Here is a 25,231-nt window from a genome sequence, read left to right on the forward strand (position 1 = left end):
GTACATGTGAAGAACATGCAAGATTGTTGCATACAGAGATTTTTAAAAAGCAGTTCGGGCCGGGCACGGTGGCTCACACCTGTAATCCCAGCACTTTGGGAGGCCGAGGTAGGCAGATCACGATGAAGTCAATAGATCAAGACCATCCTGGCCAACAGGACGAAACCTCGTCTCTACTAAAAATACAAAAAAATTAGCCCGGCATGGTGGTGCATGCCTGTAGTCCCAGCTACTTGGGAGGCTGAGGCAGGAGAATGGCTTGAACCTAGGAGGCAGAGGTTGCAGTGAGCCGAGATTGTGCCACTGCACTCCAGCCTGGGCGACAGTATGAGATTCTGTCTCAAAAAAATAAAAAAAAAAAGCAGTTCGGCTGTGTGCAGTGGCTCACGCCTGTAATCCCAGCAATTTGGGAGGCTGAGGCAGGTGGATCACTTGAGCCCAGGAGTTCAAGATCAGCCTGGACAACATGGTGAAATCCTGTGTCTACTAAAAATACAAAGTAAGTAAGTAAGTAAATAAATAAATAAATAAATTACTGGGTGTGGTGGCATACACCTGTATTCCCAGCTCCTCAGGAGGCTGAGGTGGGAGGATTGCTGGACCCCAGGAGTTGAAGGCTACAGTGAGCTGTGATAGCATCAATTCACCCCTACCTGAGCAACAGAGCAAAACCCTGTCTCAGAAAATAAAAAATCGATTCAATTATTTAAATGAAAAATAAAAATGAAAGAAATAAACCAAAAGATAATATTTCAAGACTTCAAGAACATTAGTATTTCTTTGTCTGTTTGTACCCATCCCTATTTTCATTAGGACAGTCTAATTTGGAGAAGTTTTATTTCCTGATTTTCTAGTTAATGTTGTAATTGTTATTTTTTAGACATATGCTTTCATTGTAGTTGACGTGGTAACTCAGAATTAGAGATTTTCCCAGAGACTGTCCTGTGTAAAGTAGTTGAATCTCCCTGCTGCATTATCATCACAGAAGACAGAGGAACAAGGATGATGGTCCCTTCTTTCCCAGCCTTAGTGGTTTCATATTTTTCAGAACAGTTAATTTCTGGCTAATTTCTACCAATCCTTAAAATTTCAGCTTAAATGTCACATCCTCAGAAAAGTTTTGCTACCTTCCAAGACTAAGTCAGAATCCCGTTACCTGTTCTCACAGTCTCATTGACCTTTTCTTTATCTCACCTTACTACACCTCACTGCATCATTGACCTTTCCTTCGTAGCAATTATCACACTTAAAATGATTTTTTTCTGGCTTTACAGTTAGACTGTAATATAGGTTTCTGAGGGGCCACATCTATTTTTGCTCCCTAATGTATCCTAGTACCTGACACACTGTGGCCACTCAATAAATATTTGTTGAATGCAAAATGAACAAATAAAGATCCAGTTTCATTTAGGAAGAGGATGTTAGCAAAAGAAAACATGGAAGAGTACATTGTGCCCCTGCAGGCAAAAATTCAGTATTCTAGTATCAAAGGTCAGAACCAGGAAGTGATGAAGTCAAAATGAGGGGATTTGGGGGATCCGGCAGAGGGTGGTTCAGGCAAGAACTATGGTCAGTTGCAGAGGACAGCAGTAGCAGGAGCATGGAGGATCTCAATTCAGTGCTAGATGCTGTAGCTGAGTGAAAGTAGTCTGCTTTCAGGGGTTCAGTCCTTCTGAATGCTACAGAACACGTGCACCCATGGTTTCCTTCATTGGGGACAGAGAAGTGGAGCTAGACTGAAAAGAATTTAGGGAAGAACTATAACAGGTTTTTGAGAGGAAGGGTCTTGCTGGATCCAAAATAATGTCCTATCTCACAAAGTGGCTTTCACAAAGTTGCCATTACAATTTCTACATGAAGCCCCCAGATGGCAGCAGTGTGTTGCTCTTGGGCGGCCAAGTTCCTGACGAATGCTCCGCTTTGACATCTAACCCGCCATCCCATGACTGCCCCCAGAGCTAGCTTACATTTGGGCTGTCCTCACAATGTGCTGAGAGGGCTCGCAATGTATCTTCTTCTGAGAGTGGCCTCGTGGGTCTTTCCCTGGCAGCTAGCTCCCATGACCCTGACTCTTGAAGCTGCTCTCCTCTCACTGCCATCCATAAGTGTAACCAACCTTGTTGGAAATCATAACCTATTGGTTCCTTCCAGCATACTATAGTGAACATGTCCAAAATGAAATTCATATTTCTCATCTACTCCCCTTTTCCCACCCAAGCCTGTGCTTCTCTATAACATTTTGAGCATCTCCCTCCCATTCATAGAGTCCTGGTGAGTCTACCTCTAAAAACTACTCCAGATCTGTGCCCTCCTTTCCTGTTTGCCAGGCAAGGAGCAGGTCCTCTCCACCTCTTGCCTAATCCCCTAGGTCATCTGCTTATCTCGGTCATCTTTCTCTCACGATCCATCCTTCCACCCCACCTGTGCCTCTACTCAAACTCCTTCTGAGGACAGGAATGCCCCCTTTTGTTAATCTCTTCAGATTCTACTCTTGCTTTAAGATGTGGATTAACTAGCACTGCCCTCGAAAAACTTCTCTTGGTATCCTCCCAGCCCCGACACTCCCATCATTTTTTCCACTGCCTGTATGCAGTACTTTACTTGGACCTCCTTTCATAGCTCTAATTGTTAATATTCTGCCTTGTTGATTATCCATTATTTATATACATGAATATGTCACTTTAGCCTTTAGCCAAGGTGGTAACTATGTGGCATAAGTGCATCGAGTCACTCCCTCCCACCAGTGCCCAACGAGAGACATCAGTAATAGATCTTAGCTGTCTTCCCACTGAGCCCAAGCCCAATCTCAAAATCCTTCTCGAAACAGTCCAGAAGAACTGATCCACATGATGAGACAAATTTGCTATTCCTGCCCTGGAGTATCAGCAGTAATAGGACAGAAAGTATGCACTATACCTGCAGTCCCAGCTAAAGCTTGGCAGGCGAGAGGATCACTTGAGCCTAGGAGTTTGAGATCAGCCTGGGCAAAATAGTGAGACACCATCTCAATTATTTTTTTAAAAAGAAAGCATGCCCTATTCTTCTTTGAATCTACCACAGCATCTTGTACACAATCTATACTCATCTAAAGGCTTCTTGAGTGAATGAATAAAAGCACAAAGTGGAATAGAGCAGACATTAACAGGAATGTTGCTCCCAGACTCCATGGTGTGGAAATATCTCTTCAAGACCTTGCTTTTAATGCTTTTACATAAATACCTAGAAGTGGGATTGCTGGATCATATGGTAGATCTATTTCTAATTTTTTGAAGAACTACCATTCTGTTTTCCATGGCTGTTGCAACGTTTTACAATCCCACAAATAGCACACAAGGGTTCCCATTTCTCCACATCCCCACCACTTTTTATTTTGTTGTTGTTTTTTTTAATAGTGGCCATCCTAATGAGTGTGAGGTGATGTTCATTCACTTTTGTTGCTAAGTAGTATTCCATGATGTGAATGTACTAAAAATTGTTCAATTATTCACCCACCCATTGAAGGATATCTGAGTTCTTTCTAGTTTTTGAAAATTATGAATAAAACCGTTATAAACATTTCTGTAAAGGTCGTTGTGTGAACATACGTTTTTATTTTTCTGGGATAGATGCCCAAAAGTACAATTGTTGGGCTATGTGATACTACCACGCTTTCCCAGAGTAGCTGTACCATTTTATATACCCATAAGAAATGTATGAATGATATGAATTATTTGCATCCTTACTATTATTGGGATGTTGTCATTATTTTGATTTTAGCCATTCTGAGAGGTCTGTAATAATGTTACCAAAACACCGGGAGTTCCATCTAGGTTCTGTTGCTTGCTGCACAGAAAGCCAAACACTGAGACAATGAGTATTGCCAAGGAAGAAGACTTTAATCAGGTGCAGCAGCCAAGGAGATGAGAGATTAGCCTCAAATCCATCTCCTTGACCAGCTAAAAGTAGGTGTTTGTATAGCAGGGAAGAAATGAAACCATGTGTGGGGAAACAGGAATTAGGGAGGGATAAGGAGGAGGAGTCGGTCAATAGGAAGCAGATGGTTTGTCAGCCAATCAAGATGGGGAGGGGTCTGGCTTCTCACTGTCTGCATGTAGTGATTTGGTGATTTTCAGCTCCTTGATACTATCTGGGAGGCCTGATGGTTTGTTTCCTGAGAAAGGAACTCCAATAAGACAAATGTAACTTTCTCAAATTTTAAAACTGGGAGGATCAATTATTTAAAGAGACCAGAAACATCAGCTCTGTGGGACAATTGGGTTGGTTTCACAGTTACATGATTTGTATATTTCCCAGTGGTATTCAAGGCAGCAACTTATGGAAAACTGCATGATCAAGTATAAACTCAGCAGACTTACAAAACACACACTTGACCACAGATAATTTTTTTCAACCTAAAATTCAGACCCATAGTCTATTTTCCCACCCTGCTTTAAAATTTTCAGTGCATTTAAAAATGTCAAAAAAGGATTGCCCCATATTGGTCTTAATTAATCCATGTTGAAAAATTCTCTTTTAGTATCACATTTCTAATTTGTTTATATTGGTTCTTATCCAGTGGGAAAAAATTATCCAACACAGATATGCTCTGTACTAAAACATTCCCTAGACATATTAGAAATTGGCATTTGTGTGTGTGTGCGTATGTGTGTCTGCGTGTGTGTGTGTTTATGCACAGCTTTTTTTTTTTTTTTTTTTTTTTTTTAAGGAAGACTGTGTCTTGGTTGTGTGAGAACTTCGAAGCTTCAAGGCTGAACTTGAGTTTTCACTTCTTTCAGAGATGTCTGACTATGCTTATAAAGAATTTCCAGAGGGCTGGGCATGGTGGCTCACGCCTGTAATCCCAGCACTTTGGGAGGCCGAGTAGGGTGGATCACGAGGTCAAGAGATCGAGACCATCTTGGTCAACATGGTGAAACCCCGTCTCTACTAAAAATACAAAAAATTAGCTGGGCATGGTGGTGTGTGCCTGTAGTCCCAGCTACTCCGGAGGCTGAGGCAGGAGAATTGCCTGAACCCAGGAGGCGGAGGTTGCCGTGAGCCGAGATCACACCATTGCATTCCAGCCTGGGTAACAAGAGCGAAACTCCGTCTCAAAAAAAAAATAATTTCCAGAATCTGCTGGGTGCAGTGGCTCACGCCTGTAATCTCAGCACTTTGGGAGGCCAAAGTGGGTGGATCACAAGGTCAGGAGTTCGAGACCAGCCTGGCCAAACTAGTGAAACCCCATCTCTACGAAAAATACAAAAAATTAGCCGGGCATGGTGGTGGGTGCCTGTAATCCCAGCTACTTGGGAGGCTGAGGCAGGAGAATCGCTTGAACCCGGGAGGCAGAGGTTGCAGTGAGCCAAGATCGCGCCCTTGCACTCCAGCCCAGGCAACAGTGTGAGACTCTGTCTCAAATAATAATAATAATTCATAGTGTAGAAAGTAGAGAATGGGTGGATATATAGATGAAATAAGATTGACCATTTTGATAATTGTTGAAGCTAGTTGATGGGTACTTGGTCATTCACTGTAACAGTCTCCTTACTTATATATGTTTGAACTTTGCCATAATAAAATATTTTTAAAAATTCACCATACAAGTATTAGCATGGTTTGGGGAGGCTCCTTGTAATATGAATCTTATCCAGAAATGGTAACCCACAAACTTCTTAGCCATCTTTGGCCACATTAGCAAAGATGAATTGATCAAATGTCTTATGAGAGGCAGAGGCCACAAGGAACAGGAAATGAGGCAGGACAAGTCTGTAAAAAGAAGAAGTTAGGAAAGGCTTGGAACGTGGACTCTTGTCAGAGTGGACAAGCTATTGCCAACCACTGGACAAAAGGGTTTGGAAGTGGTAGCAGCTGGAGAGAGGATGCTAAAAGAAAGCAGTAGACTCCTTAGGGGGAAGGTGTCTTGTATATACATGTTGTTGGGGGATAGTGGGATGGAGCTTGAATGTTCAAGGCTGTAAAAAAAACTCACCCCTTGATTAGAGTTATCTTTGTCTCTCTTTGGAAACATGAAAATAAGACATTTAGAACTCATTCTTAATCCAATTCTCAAGTCAAACAATAACTCATAGAATAATTATCTGTTTTCCCCCCATTTTCAAATCTACAAGCCTTGAGTTAGCTGCTTTTTTTCTATACTTGTTTCCATTATTTTCCCAAAACAAGCAAAAGTTACCATTTTATTGATTGTGAATGTCAGACCTAAAGGAATCCCTGTAGATCACTCACTCCTTTTTTTTTTTTTTTTTCACAAGTGAGCCAACTGAAGCTCAGAGAAAGAAAGAAAGTTGCCCCGCACCACACAGTACTGAGCACAGTGCTGGTACATGGTAAACACTCAATAAATATCTGTTGAATCCAGGGCTGATACATACCTACAAAGTATATTGTAGTCAGGATCTGACCTGATTGGTTGGTGCCCATGTCACACAGCTTTAATTGAACAGATGAATAAATGAAAATAAAGTAGTAAAGTCAGATTGTTCTCCACTTACAGACATTATTTTTCTGTAATCCTAGTTCTAGTCTTCATGGTGTCCTAAGTGGACAGGCAGAGGCACCCTGGCTGCAAAGCTTACAGCAAATCCAGGCCTCCTCTGGACTTGATGTTTGTTAATTGTCCATTAGCCTCCTCAGTGCCCACAGATACTGGCCAGCCTTATTTGGGGCTGCATCGCAGGCAGAGTGTATGTTAAAGGTTTGTACTGCATTCTCATCCTGAGAAAGTAAGTAATTTGGGCTCCAAACTACCTATTTTACTGTCAGGGAGTGGATATCCAGCATTATCCCTCCAGTTCTCATCTACTCCAGAGATATGGGGAGAGTGAAAAGAAAGAAAAGAAAAAATAAAAAAAAAAACACTTTTAAGTGTTTGTAGAAGGATAAATAAGAGTTAATGTTGCTAACTGGATTTATACCATAGAATGTTTTTTTCTAAAAACAGTATAATTGGAAAATGCCATGTCATTACAAATTCACTACAATGAAGGCAAATATTATAGTATAATATGATATTGTAAAAGCAAGATATATTGCTACCACCAGGATTGTCATTTTCACATGAGAAAGGAGAAGAAATTGGTTCCAGAATAACAGTATGTGCAATCACAACTACCATTTATTGAAGTTCACTGCACTAAGCATTTTACATGTTTTATTTCATTGACACCTTACAACAACGCTATGTGGTAGGTCCTTTTATCAACATTTTACAGATGAGGACTGAGCCTCAGATAGATCAAGTTAAGAAAATCTCCCAAAAAGCAGACTCAAAAGACAAATAAATGGAACATGGGAGAAAAAGATATGAAAATTAGAGAATCAGTCCAGGATGTCCAATATACAACTAATAGGAATCCTAGAGATAAAGAAAATAGAAGGGAAACTATTATGTGAGAAATAATAGAAAGCAATCTCTCAAAAATGAAGCATGCATTTTTAAATTGAAGAGCTCACAAAGTCCAGCCCAGTAAATGGAAGAAGATCCACAATAAGGCATATCATTAAAATTTAAAACACCAAGAGAAAGAGGCCATGAGAAAATCTTGCAGACAAAAGTTACATATAGAAAATTCGAAATCAATAGGGAATCAGACTTCCAAAGCAACACTAGAAGCAAGAACACATCGGAATAATGCTTTCAACATTCTCAGAGGAAATTGTTTCCAATTAGTAATTCTTCACCTAGCAAAAATTTTAATCATGTGTGGAGATTATATTTAGACACAGAATGATTTTACTAAAATCACTTTAGCTGGGAGCATGTGGCTCATGCCTGTAATCCCAGCACCTTGGGAGGCCAAAGTGGGAGGATTGTTTGAGCCCAGGAGTTCAAGACCAGCTTGGGCAACATAGGGAGACCTCTATCTCTACAAAAAATAAAAATTATAGCCGGGCATGGTGGCACATGCCTGTAATCCCACCTACTCAGGAGGCTGAGGCAGGAGAATCGCTTGAACCCAGGAGGCGGAGGTTGCAGTGAGCCAAGATCGCACCACTGCACTCCAGCCTGCGTGATAAACCTAGATCCTGTCTCAAAAAAAAAAAAATTAAAGAAATAAAATAAAATAAATAAAACTTGTCCAGGCGTGGTGGTATGTGCCCACAGTCCCAGCTAATTGGGAGGCTGAGGTGAGAGGATTACTTGAGCCCGGAAGGTCAAGGCTTCAGTGAGCCATGGTCATGCCACTGTACTCTAGCCTGGGCAACAGAATGAGACCCTGTTTGAAAAAAATGAAATAAAATAAAATCACCTCCCATGCAACCTTTCTAAGGAAGTTAGTAAATGGTGTGGTCCAGCAAAACTAGGGCATAATCCAAGAAGGGGGACAACTGGGGATGCAGGAAACAGAAGCTAGAAGTGGAGGTAATTCCCAGGATGGCAGGTTGGGTGCGAGGCCTAGAGAACAACCATTTTAGGATGGATCAGAAGGGCAACAAACTCTAAAGAGGGCTGTCTCCCCAAAAATACATGAAACTCATGGATTACCTAGTATGTTTGATCATACTGAGTGAAGTTTTATGGTTCTGTCAGAAAGTTTGGGACTGAACTCATGACAGGTACATAAAAAACAAATCAAAGAAAGACAATATAGGAAAAACAAAGGAAATATAATTAATGGTACAGTGCATGGGTTAACCACAAGCAACATTTACATAAACGTAATACAAATACTATTTTAGCCAAAATATTTATATTTGTGGAAGAGAAATGTATGTGTCCACATGTGTGCAAGAGGCATAAAAGCTAATTCCTCTCCTTCAACAGAAGTTAGATCGTTTCTAAAGCTAAATAAAGATAAGAAATTGCAATATTAGGGTATTATTCAAAAGTAAAGGGTTATATACCAAAAGAAACAGGTATGGCCGGGTGTGGTGGCACACGCCTGTGGTCCCAGCACTTTGGGAGGCTGAGGTGGGCGGATCACGAGGTCAGGAGTTTGAGACCATCCTGATCAACATGATGAAAACCCATCTCTACTAAAAATACAAAAATTAGCTGGGCGTGGTGGCAGGCACCTGTAATCCCAGCTATTCAGGAGGCTGAAGCAGGAGAATCGTTTGAACCCGGGAGACAGAGGTTGCAGTGAGCCGAGATTACACCACTGCACTCCAGCCTGGGTGACAAGAGTGAAACTCCGTCTCAAAAAGAAAAAAAACCAAGAAAAAAAAAAAGATACAGGTTAAACATGTTAAATATAGTTTAAAATAACACAAACATATTATATCACAGTTCTGTAGGTCAGAAGTTCAGTACGGTGTGGCTGTGCTCTCTGCCTAGGGTCTCATAAGGCCCAAATTAAGGTGTCTGCCAGCTATATGGAGGCTTTGGGAGGAAATGTCCATCCAGGCTCATTCAAGTTACTGGTAGTATCCAGTTCCTTCTCACACTTCCTATGTGGCCCCTTACATCGTCAAGTCAGCAACAGCACTTTGAGCCCTTTTTGTGTTTTGACTCCTTCTTCTTCTGCTTTCAGCCAAAGCAGCCAATTTCTCTGCTTTTAAGGGCTTGATATTGGGCCCACCCAGGCAATCCAGGAAAACCTATCTTAAGGCCTGAACACAGTTACATCTGCAAAGTTCCTTTTTCCATGTAAAGTTACATAGTCACAGGTCCCAGAATTAGGGTGTTGACATATTTTTTAGGAGCAGGAATCAGGAGTAAAGAGGAGTGGCGCAGGAGACTGCTTTTTTTAAACAATAAGCCCTATAATACTCTTGACTTTTAAAGTAACATACATGTATATCAAGAAATATTTATTAGACACGATCATGGCTGGGACCTTGTGAAAATCCTGATTTGGGTAGATCACAGGTCTCATCTAATGTATTAATTCCTTTGTTCTACCCGATGCATTAAAGGGCCTGCTTCTCTGCTTATTTTTGGCAGTTTCTGCTAATAGCTAGCTATATCCTATAGCAAAAGTAAGAGGTATTTTCTTGATTTGTAAAACAAAAATCATCATCTTAGCCTTTATTGGATGTCAAAATTAATAAAGCTAATCTAGTCCAGCCTTCTTATTTTACCGATGAGAACACTGATGCCTAGAGCTAGTGTTTATAGCAAAGATTCTCACTTTCAAATGAACTCCATAACCTATGATCACCATTATGAGTCATGGATGGGACTATACATCACTGTCTAACATCTTCATTTTACAGATGGGGAAACAGACCCAGACAGAGAATGTTAACTGCCCCCATTCATTTGGAACTCCTAAGTGCGAATCCAGGTTTCTTTCCCCTATACAAAGGAGCCTTTCCTTAACTAACCACCTGATACTAAGCCAAATCTTATTTACTTCTAAATTCCTATTATGCACCACATTGCCTAGCTCATGGAAGAATGAATGCACAAATGAATCTCTTAAAAAGACACTATAAAATTCTCACTTTGCAATTAATGATTTAAAATCAGAAATCTTCCAGTTGATAAGCAATTTGGCAATAATATAAAATAAGATTTTTTTTCTTTAGGTAACTGCCTTTTGAGGATGAGTAAATATATCACTGACTATATTATACAGGCTTTAAAGTCAGGCTGACTTGCTTCTCAATTTTGTCTTAGTCACTTACTAGCTATGTGATCTTGCACACACAGCTCAATCATTCTATGTCTCAGTTAAACACCACAGCCTATCTCATGGGGCCAGCATAGAGATTAAGTGAAATAACACATGTAACTTGGCACATAGTAGCCACTCAGAAACTGTTAATCATCTTCTCTTTTTGTGTAATGGTCTACCCAATAAATGCTGAAAACCAGCAGTTAAATATTTTCCTGTTGCTAGTGGTAAACTAAAAATGTGACCATTAAGAAAGATAGTTAAAAGCCAAAAAACCTTCAGGAAGAAATCATCTTGGGGATTGATGTCAAAAATATCGAGCACATCCAAATGTCAGTAAAACTCCTCCCTTGCTTAAAGTAAAAGCATGCCAAGATTTAGCTACAGTATTTACAAAAAACTTTGATCTAATCCTTAGGGTTTAAAATAGTCTCTGAAATAAATGTTCTTGTCCCCCTGCTTTCTTTTAAGACCACTAATAACCTCGTGGCATAATGTGCTATTCATGTGAGCATAAGTTACACCTTTAATAGAGCAAGAGTTCATGGAAACAATAAAATGGTAAATTATTCTGGAAAGCAAATGTGCTTAGATCATTCTGGCTCCTCTCCCCTTGAGACAAAGTGATCATGTTTGTGGCTCCAGGAATTTATTTTCCATAGATCTCACAAAAATTTACAATCTCAAGGGGGTCCTCAATTTTAAATGTTTTCTGTTACAATACTCAGTGTTGATGTGTTAAGAATCAGAAAAGAGGTTTCTTACTTTAAAACAAGAACAACAAAAAAACTATACTTACCTGGAAATGGATTTTCAGAATCTTCCTGGATAATTCTAGATAGTTAAAGAAATAACTTGACCAAGATCAGAGCCTTCACTCTTACCCTAGGGTTTGGATTCTATAAAGATTCAGAGTAATTAGCAAATGTGGTCTGGCTAAAGACACACTCCTGGAGCTTAACACAAATGAGGGAAAGCAAACCTCTGACATTAAAACCATTTTTCTGTAGTTATAGAAAATATGAAACTATATTACCAGCTGTTGAAAGGACAGCTATTGAAAACTGATTTCCTTAGTTTCCAATCTAACCTGCCGATACATTACCTTGTGACTAGAGGTTGCACATCATGTATACCATTACAGTAATCATATTGTACTCCACTTTAGCTTAATATTAGAAAGAACCAACTCTCCATTTCTATTAATTATCATAACTACAATTTATTGAATACTTAAGTCCCTTTAGGTGCTGCTTACAAAGGCTAAATCAATATTAAACTAAGTGCATTCATGCCCTTATCAGAAAACATAGGCACACCAGAACAGCCAGAACATCAAGGAAGCTCATGATAAATGACTGTAAGATAAAACAGCTGGCTTGGAATTTTTTCATAATGTTTCTTCTTTTAACTCCAATTTTCTCTGCCTCCCACCATTTCCCCAAAATAAGACCAAAGGAAAACATTTGGTGACATACAAAAAGACAATATTTATTTTACTCAAGCTTTCCTATAAGAAGTTAAACAAAAACTATCCCTGGTTGAAGACTACTGAAAATGTTAACATTGTTTCACATAACCCTTCAGTGCCCAGATGAAGGAAAAAACTTAACTGAATGAAAGAATGAGAATAACCATCCCGACAGTGGGTTTGCTTAGGTATGTGAGGAAAAAAATCCACACAGGTTAGACCTAAAATAGTAAATGAGCCTAGTAGTTTCCCACAGAAGACTCCAAGAGGTCCCAAGACCTAGGGATCACTTTTTAGCAACTATAAAACCACCACAGGTATTCCCATAACTTCCCTTTCCCTCCCTTTTCCCTCAGCTATTTTACTGCTAAAAGAGAAGGATGGGAATGAAAGATCACTTCCCCACTCCCAGACTACATGACTGTCAACATCAATGCTCCTTGGGAATTTCACAGCATCCTCTTCATGGCCATCTAAAGAGGGTAACAGTGAAAATGGCTAGGGTGACGCATGCGTTTTGCTTCCCAGAATTATAAAATACCTGGAAAGGAATTAATCTCATTCCTAGACAGGAAAACCAAATATTTTTTCTAGAGAACAGCAGAACAAAGTGGAATACCTATCATACCTGTATCCCGGCCTCAATCTGACTTCAAGAATAAAAGCACAAGGAGGAAACAACTTTACATCGCCATTGTCATGAAACCTAACTTCCTCAGAGAAGCCAGGGCACCATGCTTCTCCACAGCCATGGAAGCAGGTTGCCACTTGTGCCTAAACCTGTAGAGAGTGAGGGTTTCTTATCTCCCCTCCCCTAGGAGCAGAAATTGCAAGTAGCATCATCATATTAATAACATCGGTGAATGTTGGGAGAACTTGTGATGTAAAGTTCTCAAGTTCCTACCAGTAATATGAGTCTGTGTGTGAGGAGAGAAATGGGGTGTGGGGAGATGTCTCTCATTTCCCATACTTCTTTAAATTTGGAGGAAGTAAGAATAGAGGTATATATATGGCTATGTTGTGGGGATAGGTGAGAATGGAACCTAACATATGCCCCCAAAAAACATAAACAGAGCCTTGGATGGCTGGCTATCAATGTAAGACACAAAAGGTATTTAATTAATCATTTATGGCAGAGAAAAGAGGAGTCCTGGGCCCATCTTGTAAAGAAAGAGAAGATTCAACTATTTTTTTTTTTCAAATAGCAAAGTTCTAAGTGAAGATAATACCTCATCTCTGTTTAGAAAATGCATAGATAAATATCAATGCTGAAAACCCTCACACAGAAGTTACAAAATATGCAAGAATTAGTCATCGTTTCTTGGTCTACTCACACTTAACCTGAGACACAAATTATCCTGTGCTCCTCTAGGTATCCTGCAGATTTACATCGTAATTTCCAATGAAAGTCAAAAGACTACAAGAAAGGGAAGGAGGGAGAATGCAAAAGGGGGAAATCAGTGTGGGAGCTGTGGAGTTAAAAGGTCTGAAAAATGGCTGGTGGAGATTTTAAAAAAAAAGTGGTAAGAACTGAGGAGTCCCAAATAGACTGTAAACCCTGGAAGGGGTCTGTGCTTCACACCTAGGGGCCTAGCACAAGCCAAAGACACAGTAAATACTAATTGAGTAGCAGAGGTGAAGACAATACATCATTAGAGACTTGATAGTTGAAACTCTAATACCCAAGGAGTCATTCTACCTCCACTGCCCTTAACATAATGGCTTTGAAAGTTCTTGGCAAAGAAGCTGCCTCTGCCTTTTCTGTAGTTGTTATCATCATGGCCAACACTAATTTCTGGGGCTTTCAAAGTGGAGGAAAATGCTGTCAAAGGGAATGATGACTCCAGACTATTAAGAGATTTTTTTGTTTTGTTTTGTTTTTGAGACAAGAGTCTTGCTCTGTTGTCCAGGCAGGAGTGCAGTGGCACGATCTCTGGTAACTGCAACCCTCCACCTCCCAGCTTCAAGTGATTCTCTTGCCTCAGCCTCTCGAGTAGCTGGGATTACAGGCACACACACCCACACCTGGCTAATTTTTGTACTTTTAGTAGAGACGAGGTTTCACCATTTTGGCCAGGCTGGTCTCAAACTCCTGACCTCAAGTGATCTGCCCACCTTGGCCTCCCAAAGTGCTGGGATTATAGGTGTGAGCCACTGCACCGGGCCCAGATGGTTAAAAGAGTTTTAATAGCCACAAACATGGTTCAATGGGATCCCAGACAATAGATATTAGATTTTATCAATTTTGTTTGCTACATGTTCTTTGTGACTCAAGTTTGACATTAGCATTTGCACCCAAAATGAGTTCCCCTACAAATTACACAAAGTAAGTATTGATCCCTTAGGAAGTTGTCACAACTCTTGATAAGATTAACTCTACTGCTTTCATCACTTTTTGCTTCCTCCCCTAGTTTGAAGCCTGCGGGCTTTTATAATTCAATGAGAATGACTCCATGCTCTTCTCCAAAGGGCCCATTATTTTTAGTTTTTCGGTGCACGACTCAACATAAAGACCTGTGGCTCTTATGAGCTGCCTGTTTTTAAATGGTGCAGTAGTTTCAGTTTCCATTTAATAAGTCCCCAGATAACAAATGGAGAATGGGAAGAATCTTCACAAGGTCACATTGAAGGTAAAAAATAAATTATCTCCATCACTGAGAGGCTTTCTTCAGGTTTTCTATCAGCACTACAGAGTCGGTTTCTTCCTTGGTTTGCTTCTCATAGATGTCGTACTTCTTCCAGTGCTAGAAGGGAGGAAAAAACACATACACAATGACATTCCTAAATAGTGTTCTTTCCCTGAGTACTTACTGCCAATGCTTATTTTTAGGTTTGTTGTGTGCGTGGAACCACAAGTGTATGACTTCCTGGGTTTTGTTTTTGTCTTTTTTGATCTAAGGATCTTTATCTATCTGAACGATTAATGAAACAAAACAATCACGAATTAACATTAAATTGAGGGGGGAATCATGGGATAGTTACATGATGTACAATGACTATCCACAGATAAACAAATCTGGACATTTCAAACATTGGAAACAAAATCTATTAAGAAGAATAAAAGGATGTCATGCCCTTCTTAGACCAACTGTTTCGCTGAGACCTTTATTACCTTTATTTTCTTAATGCTCATTGCTCCAGAGATATAATAGGCTCAGAATGCCAAGTAGCATCGAGACGAATGGCAAAACAGAAGATGTTCCAAAAGTCTTACTGCAATTGAAATTGCTGAAAGACCCTATATTAAGAGCTTCATCTAACATCATTAGCTAGGACAGGAAATTACACATAAGGCACACTTATTTTGAACCCAATTCAAGCATGTCTCTTATGGTAAAAGCCAATATCCTGGTCCTTGCCTTTTTCACTTGTAAATCAGAGGAAAGGGTTAAACCTGAGCTCAGTCTTCTCATCTGTAAAATAAAGTTGTTAGACTAAACCAGGGGTCAGCAAACTATAGTTAGTTCACAGGTCAAATCTGGCTGAATGCCTGTCTTTGTTTCTGTATGGCCTTCACCTGCATTCATGTTATAATGGCAGAGTTGAGTTGTGACAGGGACTGAATGGCTTGCAAAAACAAAATTATTTACTATCCGGCCCTTAAGAGAAAAAAGTCTGCCAAATCCTGCATTAGATTATGTCTAAGCTCATTTTCTGCACTGATATTCTTAGGGAAAAAAAATGGAAAAAAGAAAAACAGAAACAAGAGCTGCCTCAGGTTGTGCAATTGAAGACAGACTGAGCAAGTTAAGAGATGAGGGGATAAGTTGGGAAATACTGCTCAAAATATGCTAATAATTCTAAATAAATTACATAACCCTGACACACCTACTAGAATGGCTAAAACATTAAAAATATTGACAATTCCAAGTGCTCATAAGAATGCAGAGAAACTGTATCTCTTATGTATTGTTGGTGAAAACAAGATAGTGCAGTCATTATGGAAAACAGTCTGACAGCTGGTTATAAAATAACACATACACTTACCACATGACCCAGAAATCCTACTCCCTGGTATTTACCCAAGAGAAATGAAAACATGTCATACAAAGATTTCTACATGAATTTTTATAGCATTTTCACTAATGAGAGATAAAAAGTAGATACAACTCTGATGTCCTTGAACAAGTGAATGGTTAAATAAACTGGTACAACCATATCATAGAATACTGCTCAGCAATAAAAGGAAATGAACTACTGACACATGCAACAATGTGGATGTCTCTTAAATGCATTATGCTGAGTGAAAGAAGCCAAGCTCAAAAAGCTATGTACTCTGTGATTCCATTTATAGGACATCTTGAAAAGGTAGGACTTTAGGGACAAAAAAACAGATCAGTGTTTGCAAGGGTCTAGGATTAACAGAGGGGGTTGATGCAAAGGAGCAGAAGAGAGCTTTTAGGAGTTGATGGAAATATTCTATATTTTTATTGGAGCAGTGGTTACAAAATTATATAATTTGCTGAAATTCTTCTAACTGAATACTCAAAAAAGAGTAAATTTTATTGTAAATTACACCTCAAACTTGATTTTAAAACGTGAAGTGTTCAGATTTCTAATAAAAACAATCTGAAAAAATTATATAACCTTGAAAAAATGGCTTATTTAATAAATGACACTAAGACAACTGGGTAATATAAGTATTTGAAAACAATGCTAAACCCTACCTCATAGCCTACATGAATAAATTGCTGATGGATTAAAGATCTCAGTGTAAAAAACAAAATCAAATAAGTACTAGAAAAATATGTAGAGGAACAAGTATATACATCTAAGGTAGAAACGGCTCTTTACACCTAAAAATACAGGAAGATTTGACTGCATAAAAAAGGAAAAAAAACTTTTGTACATCACTAATCTCCCTAAATACAATACAAAGGAAAACATGGATAAGAAACCAAAGGGTTAATATCTAATATGTAAAGAGCTTTACAAACCACCAAAAGAGGAATACAACAAGGAAAAATGGACATGGAACAAGAATTTCACAAAAGAATTCATTCAAGCCAATGAACTTGGAAAAAAGTACAAAACCTGTTTTCTCATCTATCAACTTGGCAAGAATTTTAAAATTAGGTAACATCATATCGGCAAAAGTGTGGTCAAACAACCAATCAAACATACTACTGGTAGGTATATGAACTGGCACAACTTAGTTGTAATCTATGCTTCTTATGAAAAAATTAAAGTTTGTACATTTTAATGCCTCAGTTTCCTTAACACAAGGGAATCATACTCTCCATATACAACCTGGGTGTTTCAGCTAACAGCATATGTTACATATTTTTATACATCAGTAAAAGTGATCTACCTCATTTTAACCTCTATGTAATATTTCATTGCATGAATGCACCAGAACTTATTTAGCCAGTTTCCCTAATGAGAATTTAATTAGTACAACCTTTCTGTATGACAATTTGTGAATACAGGTAGAGTATCCCTTATCCAAAATGTTTGGGAGCAGAAGTGTTTCAGATTTTGGAATATTTGCACTATATACTTACTGGCTGAGCATCACTAATACAAAAATCTGAAATCCAAAATGTTGCAATGAACATTTCCTTTGAACATCACGTTAGCACTCAGAAAGTTTCAGATTTTGGAGCAGTCTGGATTTTAGATTTTCAGATTAGGAATACTCAGCCTATATCAATCAAAGAGTTTAAAATATATATACCTTACCCCTTGATCAAGTAATCTGGTTTGTAACAATTTATCCTAAGACAGTAACAAAATATTAATACATATGCTTATACTTAGCTGTGAAATGATGCCTATGTAACGAAATTTAGGATTCATCCAAATGCCCAATAATAGGAATTTGGTTAAGTACATTATAATATATGCACATAATGGAATATTCTTTAGCCACTAAAAAGTATATTATAGGGGACCAGGGTTGACTAACTTTTCCTGAAAATGCCTAGATAAGAAGTAATTTTGGTTTTGAGGGCCATATAGTCTCTGTGCCTATAATAATACAACTCTGTTGTTGTAGCATGAAAGCAGCCATAGACAATATATAAATAAATGGGCCTGGCCAGCAAAACTTTATGACACTGAAATCTTAATTTCATGTGCCATGAAATAGTATTCTTAGATTTTTTTCCCAACTATTTAAAAGCACAAAAACCATTCTTAGGTTAAAGATTGTACAAAAGCAAGTGGTAGGCAGGATTTGCCCCTTGATCTATAGTTTGCAGAAAAATTCTGGGAAGAAGATGGTGGTGGCAGCATAGTTCTTGAATCTTCCCAAATGTCACCATAAAAAAATACAGGTGGAAAATATAAATAGGAAAGCAAAGCCAAAATCTACCAACACAATCTACAACAAAACAAGATGAAAATGATTCCCCGACGAACCTCAAAGTAAGAGTGAGTGCAGCCAAATTAGAGATAGTTACGAGACCAAAATGGCATTAGCTACGGAAGAGTACATAAACAGACTCAACATGGTATCCTATAGATCTGAGAACTGTAAAATAACTCAAACTTCAGCAAGCAAATTTATAAACAACTGAGAAAGGGAGGGTTTTACATCTTCAAGCAGTGATTGTGTGCAAGGAGCAGCCTGGCCCTCCAGAAACTCTCAAAACTAATCCCTAATTCCTTCCAGAGCAAAGGTGCACTCTGAGGAAAAACCACTAAGACTGGATTACAAATTGGCCAAGACAGGAAAGAGAGAGACAAAAAAGAAAGCCTAGATAAAAGCAGAAAAGGTAGACAGAAAGGGCCAGAAGATTTCAGAATGTAATTCACTATAATTCTCAAAAACGATAGAGGATGGAACTCTAGAGTCATAACATTAGGAAAAATAAACTTGTCTCAATCAAGCCTCCTTCTAAAAGTTCAGGAAACTAATTTCATGCAAAAATGAGCAACAGAGGCCAGGCCTGGTTGTTCATGCCTGTAATCCCAGCACTTTGGGAGGCCACGGCAGGAGGATTGTTTGAGCCCAGGAGTTTGAGAACAGCCTGGGAAACATGATGAAACTCCACCTCTACAAAAAAACACAACTTTTTTAAAAAATAAAAAATGTTTAAAATTATAAAATAAAATAAAAAGGAGCCACAGAATAATATTCTTACAGAACTAAAACAGAACATTATATCCACAAAATAGATTGAAGCTACAACCTAGTATTTCAAAACTAGCTGAAGTATATTAATAGAGTTACATGATATGAAAAAGGAAATAATGTAGAAGAATATATTAAAGTCAATATAAACAACTCAGAAATTAGATGACAAAACTCAGGGAAGAATTACAAGTAAAAGAAGGCCAGGCGCAGTGGCTCACACTTGTAATCTCAGCACTTTGGGAGGTCGAGGTGGGTGGATCACTTGAGGTCAGGAGTTCGAGACCAGCCTGACCAACATGGTGAAACCCTGCCTCTACTAAAAATACAAAATTAGCTGGGTGAGGTGGCAGGGGCCTGTAATCCCAGCTACTCGGGAGGTTGAGGCAGGAGAATCACTTGAACCTGGGAGGCAGAGGTTGCAGTGAGCCAAGATCATACCACTGCACTCCAACCTGGGTGACAGAGACTCTATCTCAAAAAATAAAAAATAAGTGAAAGAAAATAATCACTTCAAAATTGAAGACTAAGCTAGAAGAAACATGGGGCAAATAAACATAACACAACATCAGATGAGACCTTAAAGAAATATATGAAAAGTATGATTTTTTTTTAACAAAAAAGAAATGAAGGTGGGTGAAAATTATTCAAGAGGCTGTGAAAGGGCTGGAAGGGCTGGAAGTGGCTCGCACCTATAATCCCTTAACTTTGGGAGGCCCAGGTAGGGGAATAACTTGAAGCCAGTAGTTTAAGACCAGCCTGGGCAACATAGCAAGACTGTGTCTCTAAAAAACATTTAAAAATTAGCCAGGCATGCTGGCACATGCTTGTCCCAGCTAGTCAGGAAGCTGAGTTGGGAGGATCATTTGAGCCCAGAAGTTGGAGGCTGCAATGAGCTATCACGGTGCCGCCACACTCCAGCCCAGACAACAGAGAAAGAACCTGTGTCAAAACAAAAAAGAAGATGTGAAAGATCAAAGAAAACATGGGAACAGAATAATTAACATCTATAAGTGAAGAAACTTTTACTAAAAATTTAAAAAATAGATTTAAAATTACATACTGAGAAGGCATGCCATATACCACAGAAAATCACAACACCAACACATATTCTGGTAAAATTATTAGACTATGAAGAAAAAAATCTTTTGACAGCCAGGCAAAAAGACCAAGTGTTTTAATACAGGAGGAAAATTATATTGTCTGCTGACTCTGACAAAAACATATTATGCCAGAAGAAAATGGATGACACATTTAAGAAACACAAGGCAGCACCTATGAGCCATGGATTTTATATCTTGCCAAAATGACTTTCATTGATAAATGTAGTGAATTCCATCAATGCGTAAATAATTTAGGAAATGCCAGTCCCGTTAATCCTTCCTGAGAAAACTTTCGAGCTTCAAACAACTCAAATGACTGGAGCAATGCTGACATAAAGAATGGTAGTGAGCATCAAGTGTATCTCCACACACTGAAGTAAGACTAAGTGAGGGCTCTATATGAGGACACCCACAATGGAGATGCTCCACTGTAAAAATGGGGAGCAAATGGGAAGAGCATATGGAAAAACTGCTTTTCAATCATCATTAAAAATTATTTTATAATATATCAAAAGTTCAGAAACTCCTTTAGTTTAATTCTCATTTGTTACATTCAAATACAATTCAATATGACAGTGTTATTAAGACACATAGTAAAGGTTCAGTAAGTATGAACTATTATTATTGTGGTTGCTATTATTCCATTTATCACTAAAGGTATTTCAGTTTCCCTATGTTGTTCACATACCATTAAAGATAGTTATGTCTGGGTGACAGGATTAAGAGTGATTTTGTTTTTCTCTCTTGAGTATCTGTAGTTCTAATTTGTCTATACTAAATGTATATTGCTTTTAAAAGAAATATATATATTTATACATATATAAATATATTTATAAATTATAAATAAATATAATTAATATATTATATATATATATATATATTTTTTTTGAGATGGAGTCTCGCTCTTGTCGCCCCAGGCTGGAGTGCAATGGTGCAATCTTAGCTCACTGCAACCTCTGCCTCCCGGGCTCAAGTGATTCTCCTGCCTCAGCCTCCCAAGTAGCTGGGATTACAGGTGCACACACTGTGCCCAGATAATTTTTGTATTTTTATTAGAGACAGGGTTTCATCATGTTGGCCAGATTGGTCTCAAATTCCTGACCTCAGGTGATCTGTCTGCCTTGGCCTCCAAAGTGATAAGAAAAAAAATTTTTAATAAAAAATTGCATGAATGTATAGTGGTGAAGCGTGTTGTGTGTCTGTTACATGGATTTTTCACAAATAAAAACTGCGTAACTATTTAAAATGCACCCTGAAAATTACACTTTCGTTTCTGGTCATTAGATCTAACACTTGGCTGTGCTGGACAAGAAAAAAACAATTTGTTTTAATGAGGTGAACTCTACAGCAGAAAGGGCTTCTCAGAATACATTAATCTTTCTGATTGCCTTTTTTCCATTCCCAAAATTTGAATTACTCTCATTTTCACCCTTTATCAACACACTGGCCTTTTTCTGAGTACTGCTTCAATATGCCCATGTAAGGTAAAAGAAATAAATGCAATGGCTCTGTCCTATCATTCAATTCTGTGAATTATATGCCTGCCTAATTTTAAAACCACTTGCAAAAAAAAAATAAATAAATCCATGCAATTACCAGTCCAGAGTTCAATCCTTACTGATAATTTTAAAAACAAGGTAATCAGCAACAGAATAATGGCCAAAGATGAAAAACATCACAGATGAAGAGAATCAGTGATTAGGAGGCTTACACAACCGGCCTTTAGTGGGTAATTATCTGAGCCTAGGAAAACAGCATATTATATAGGCTTTTATGCTTTAAAGACATAAATTTGGTAGTACAATGAAACATCAAGTCTCAAGTTAAGATTACTTTCAAGATTTGGTTATTTTCCACAGTGGATTTTCTATAGAAGTGAAGGGGGTTTCATTTATCTTAGCCTGATGCAAAAACACTGGCCTTTGGTATACAAGTCTACCTATTTCATACCCCAGTCTTCTTCAGATCAATGTTCAAAATAGAAAGTTACACAAAATGAATTGTAGATCTCCACACCTTAAAATCATTGCAACTCGAAAAACAACAAGTGGAGGCTTGGCATGGTGGCTCATGCCTGTAATGCCAGCACTTTGGGAGGCCAAGGCAGGCAGATCACTTGAGTCCAGGAGTTTGAGACTAGCCTGGGCAACGTGGAAAACCTCATCTCTACATACATACAAAAAATTAGCTGGGCATGGTGGTGCATGCCTGTAGTCCCAGCTACTTGGGAAGCTGAGGTGGGAGAATCACCTCAGCCCAGGAGGTTAAGGCTGCAGTGAACTATGATTGCACCACTGCACTCCAGTCTGGGTGACAGAGCGAGAGATTCTGTCCCAAAAAAAAAAAAAGAAAGAAAGTCACATTTTGCAAAACTTGAATAATAAGTTGTCAATTAAATACTTTTATTTTTCCACATATGGAAGCTTTTATATTCCACAGTTAGATCGCTTTAAAGGAAATTTATTGTAATAATTAACACATAATAATTACTAAGGTCTCATAAAAATCTTTTTGATCAGACCCATGAATCTCTTTATCAAAATGTTTGAGAGATATATTAGTTTGTCATTTACTCCAAATTATAAGGTATTTGTTAAAGAGTTATTATTTTCTGTTTTATTATAATTGGTTTTTGTTTCATATTTTTATGTGAATAAAGATTCTTAATATCAAAAAAAAGTTGAATGTGGTGGTATGGAGGGGAACAACTTGGTACTATCTGAGGAATCTATTAATTCACTCCTCACTTTAAAAATTGATAAATAAAGGGAAATAATTAAATATGCAGCTTGCCTTTTTAGTAGGAACTGGATTTCAGAAGAAACAAAGAGCTCAGTTGATGACTGAAAGCAGCACTTTATAGATAAGTGCCAGCTTATAAATGTAGAAATAGGTGGGGCATGGTGACTCACACCTGTAGTTCCAGCAATTTGGGAGGCTGAGGCAGGAGGATTGCTTGAGCCTAGAAATTTGAGACCCTGTCTCCACAAAAGAAATTTAAAAGTTAGCTGAGTGTGGTGGTACACGATTCCCAGCTATTCAGGAGGCTGTGGCAGGAAAATTGCTTGAGCTCATGAGGTCGAGGCTACAGTGAGCAGAGATTGCATCACTGCACTCCAGCCTCAGTGACAGAGCAAGACTCTGTCTCAAAAAAACATAAAGTAAATGTAGAAATGATAAAAAGAGAAAAATTGTAATAATCAACCCCTAAGGAAATTACTGATTCAAGCAAGAATACGAACTGATGTAAAAAGCATTAGCTGAAGACTTGACAAGATGCTAGCATAAAACTGCACAGATTATCTGTGTTGAAGCAATGGGGGAAAAAGTGCAGATGGCAGGAGGGGACATGTTGTTATCACCTTAAATATAGTAGTCAATCTCAGCCACTATCTTAACCACAATTTGAGCAGATGGAAATACTTGAATATGGACTGAGTATTAGATGAAATTAAGGAATTAATAATTTTTAAAGTACAGTAATGCTATTTTGCCTATGTAGGAAAGCATTTTTAGTTTTTAAAGATACACACTGAGGCTAGGGGTGGTGGCTCACACCTGTAATCCCAGCACTTTGGGAGGCCAAGGTGGATGGATCACCTGAGGTCAGGAGTTCCAGACCAGCGTGACCAACATGGTGAAACCCCATCTCTACTAAAAATACAAAAATTTAGCTGGACGTGGTGGCACCACCTGTAGTCTCAGCTGCTTGGGAGGCTGAGGCAGGATAATCACTTGAACACGGGAGGCAGAGGTTGCAGTGAGCCGAGATGGTGCCACTTGCACTCCAGTCTGGGTTACAGAGCAAGACTCTGTCTCAAAAAAAAAAAAAAAGATATACACTGAAGTAAAAAATAACCATCAGCAGTATTTGGGTGTTATTTCTATGTTTAAAAAGCTGCTTTCTGATCAGGAATATAAAAATGGCACAACGTTGAAAAGAAGAATTGGTTTCCAAGAAGAAGGGGGAGAATAGATCTTTTTTATGGATAAAAGAAATGCAGATAGAGAGAAAAAGCAATTCCCTCTGCAACTCCACTTACCTCCCCTCAATATGGCCAGCAGCCCAATTGGTTACAAGGAAAAGGCAAATAGCAAAGCAACAGAAAGAAATGCTGTTGGCCAAAACGTTACTACAGTAATGAACAAAACATCATCAAAACACTAGTAACTTTAAGGAAAACTATACTGAAGATTTAATTTATTTATCGCCATAACTAAAGAAATTTTTATAAGAACCATCAATGTTGCAGGGTGGAAGAAGAGAGTGTTTAAAAAAGGACAAGGATTATTTCCTTGGATTGGAAGTTGGTAACTTTGGGCTATATGGCTTCTAGTCCAGGTTTTGCTGTTACCTCTCTATGTGACTGACAGGGTTTGCATGTATGCCCCTGCCAAATTTCATACTGAATTGTAAACTCCAACGTTGGAAGTGTGGCCTGGTGGGAAGTGTTTGGGTCACAGGGTGGATCCCTCATGGCTTAGTGCTGTCTTCACAACAGTGAGTAAGTTCTCATGAGATCTGTTTGTTTAAAAGTATATGGCAAACCCCCACCCCCTCTTGTTCCCACTCTCACCATGTAAGAAACCTGCTATCCCTTTACTTTCCACCATGACTGTAAGCTTCCTGAGGTACTCAATAGAATCAGATGCTGGCACCACATTTCCTGTGAAGCCTGCAGAATCATGAGCCAATTAAACCTCTTTTCTTTAAAAATTACCCAGTTTCAGTTACACCTTTATAGCAATAACAGCAATACAAGATTGGCCTAACACAGTGATAGTCCTTGAGGAACTTCTCTGTGGCTCCTAATGTCCCTATCTCTAAAGAGAGGGAGATGAGGCCAGGCACGGTGGCTCACGCCTGTAATCCCAGCACTTTGCGAAGCCAAGGCAGATGGATCACCTGAGGTCAGGAGTTTAAGACCAGCCTGGCCAACGTGGTGAAACCCCATCTCTATTAAAAATACAAAAATTAGCTGGGTGTGGTTGTGGGCACCTGTTTTCCCAGCTA

General features: G+C 38.7%; 1 protein-coding gene across 1 annotated transcript in view; it reads right to left on the reverse strand.

Annotated features, from left to right (window-relative positions):
- Positions 1 to 12,030: 12,030 nt before the first annotated feature.
- IL13RA1 (interleukin 13 receptor subunit alpha 1) overlaps positions 12,031 to 25,231 on the reverse strand; it is a 48,117-nt gene continuing 34,916 nt past the window's right edge. Inside the window, exon 9 of the mRNA XM_012475945.2 lies at positions 12,031 to 14,780. Coding sequence (XP_012331368.2) covers positions 14,688 to 14,780 — 93 coding nt within the window. The 3' untranslated portion in view covers positions 12,031 to 14,687. The remainder of the gene's footprint in view (positions 14,781 to 25,231) is intronic.

This window comes from Aotus nancymaae, unplaced genomic scaffold, assembly GCF_030222135.1.
Source record: "Aotus nancymaae isolate 86718 unplaced genomic scaffold, 86718_ANA_hifiasm-v0.15.2.pri h1tg000004l, whole genome shotgun sequence".
NCBI lineage: Eukaryota > Metazoa > Chordata > Mammalia > Primates > Aotidae > Aotus > Aotus nancymaae.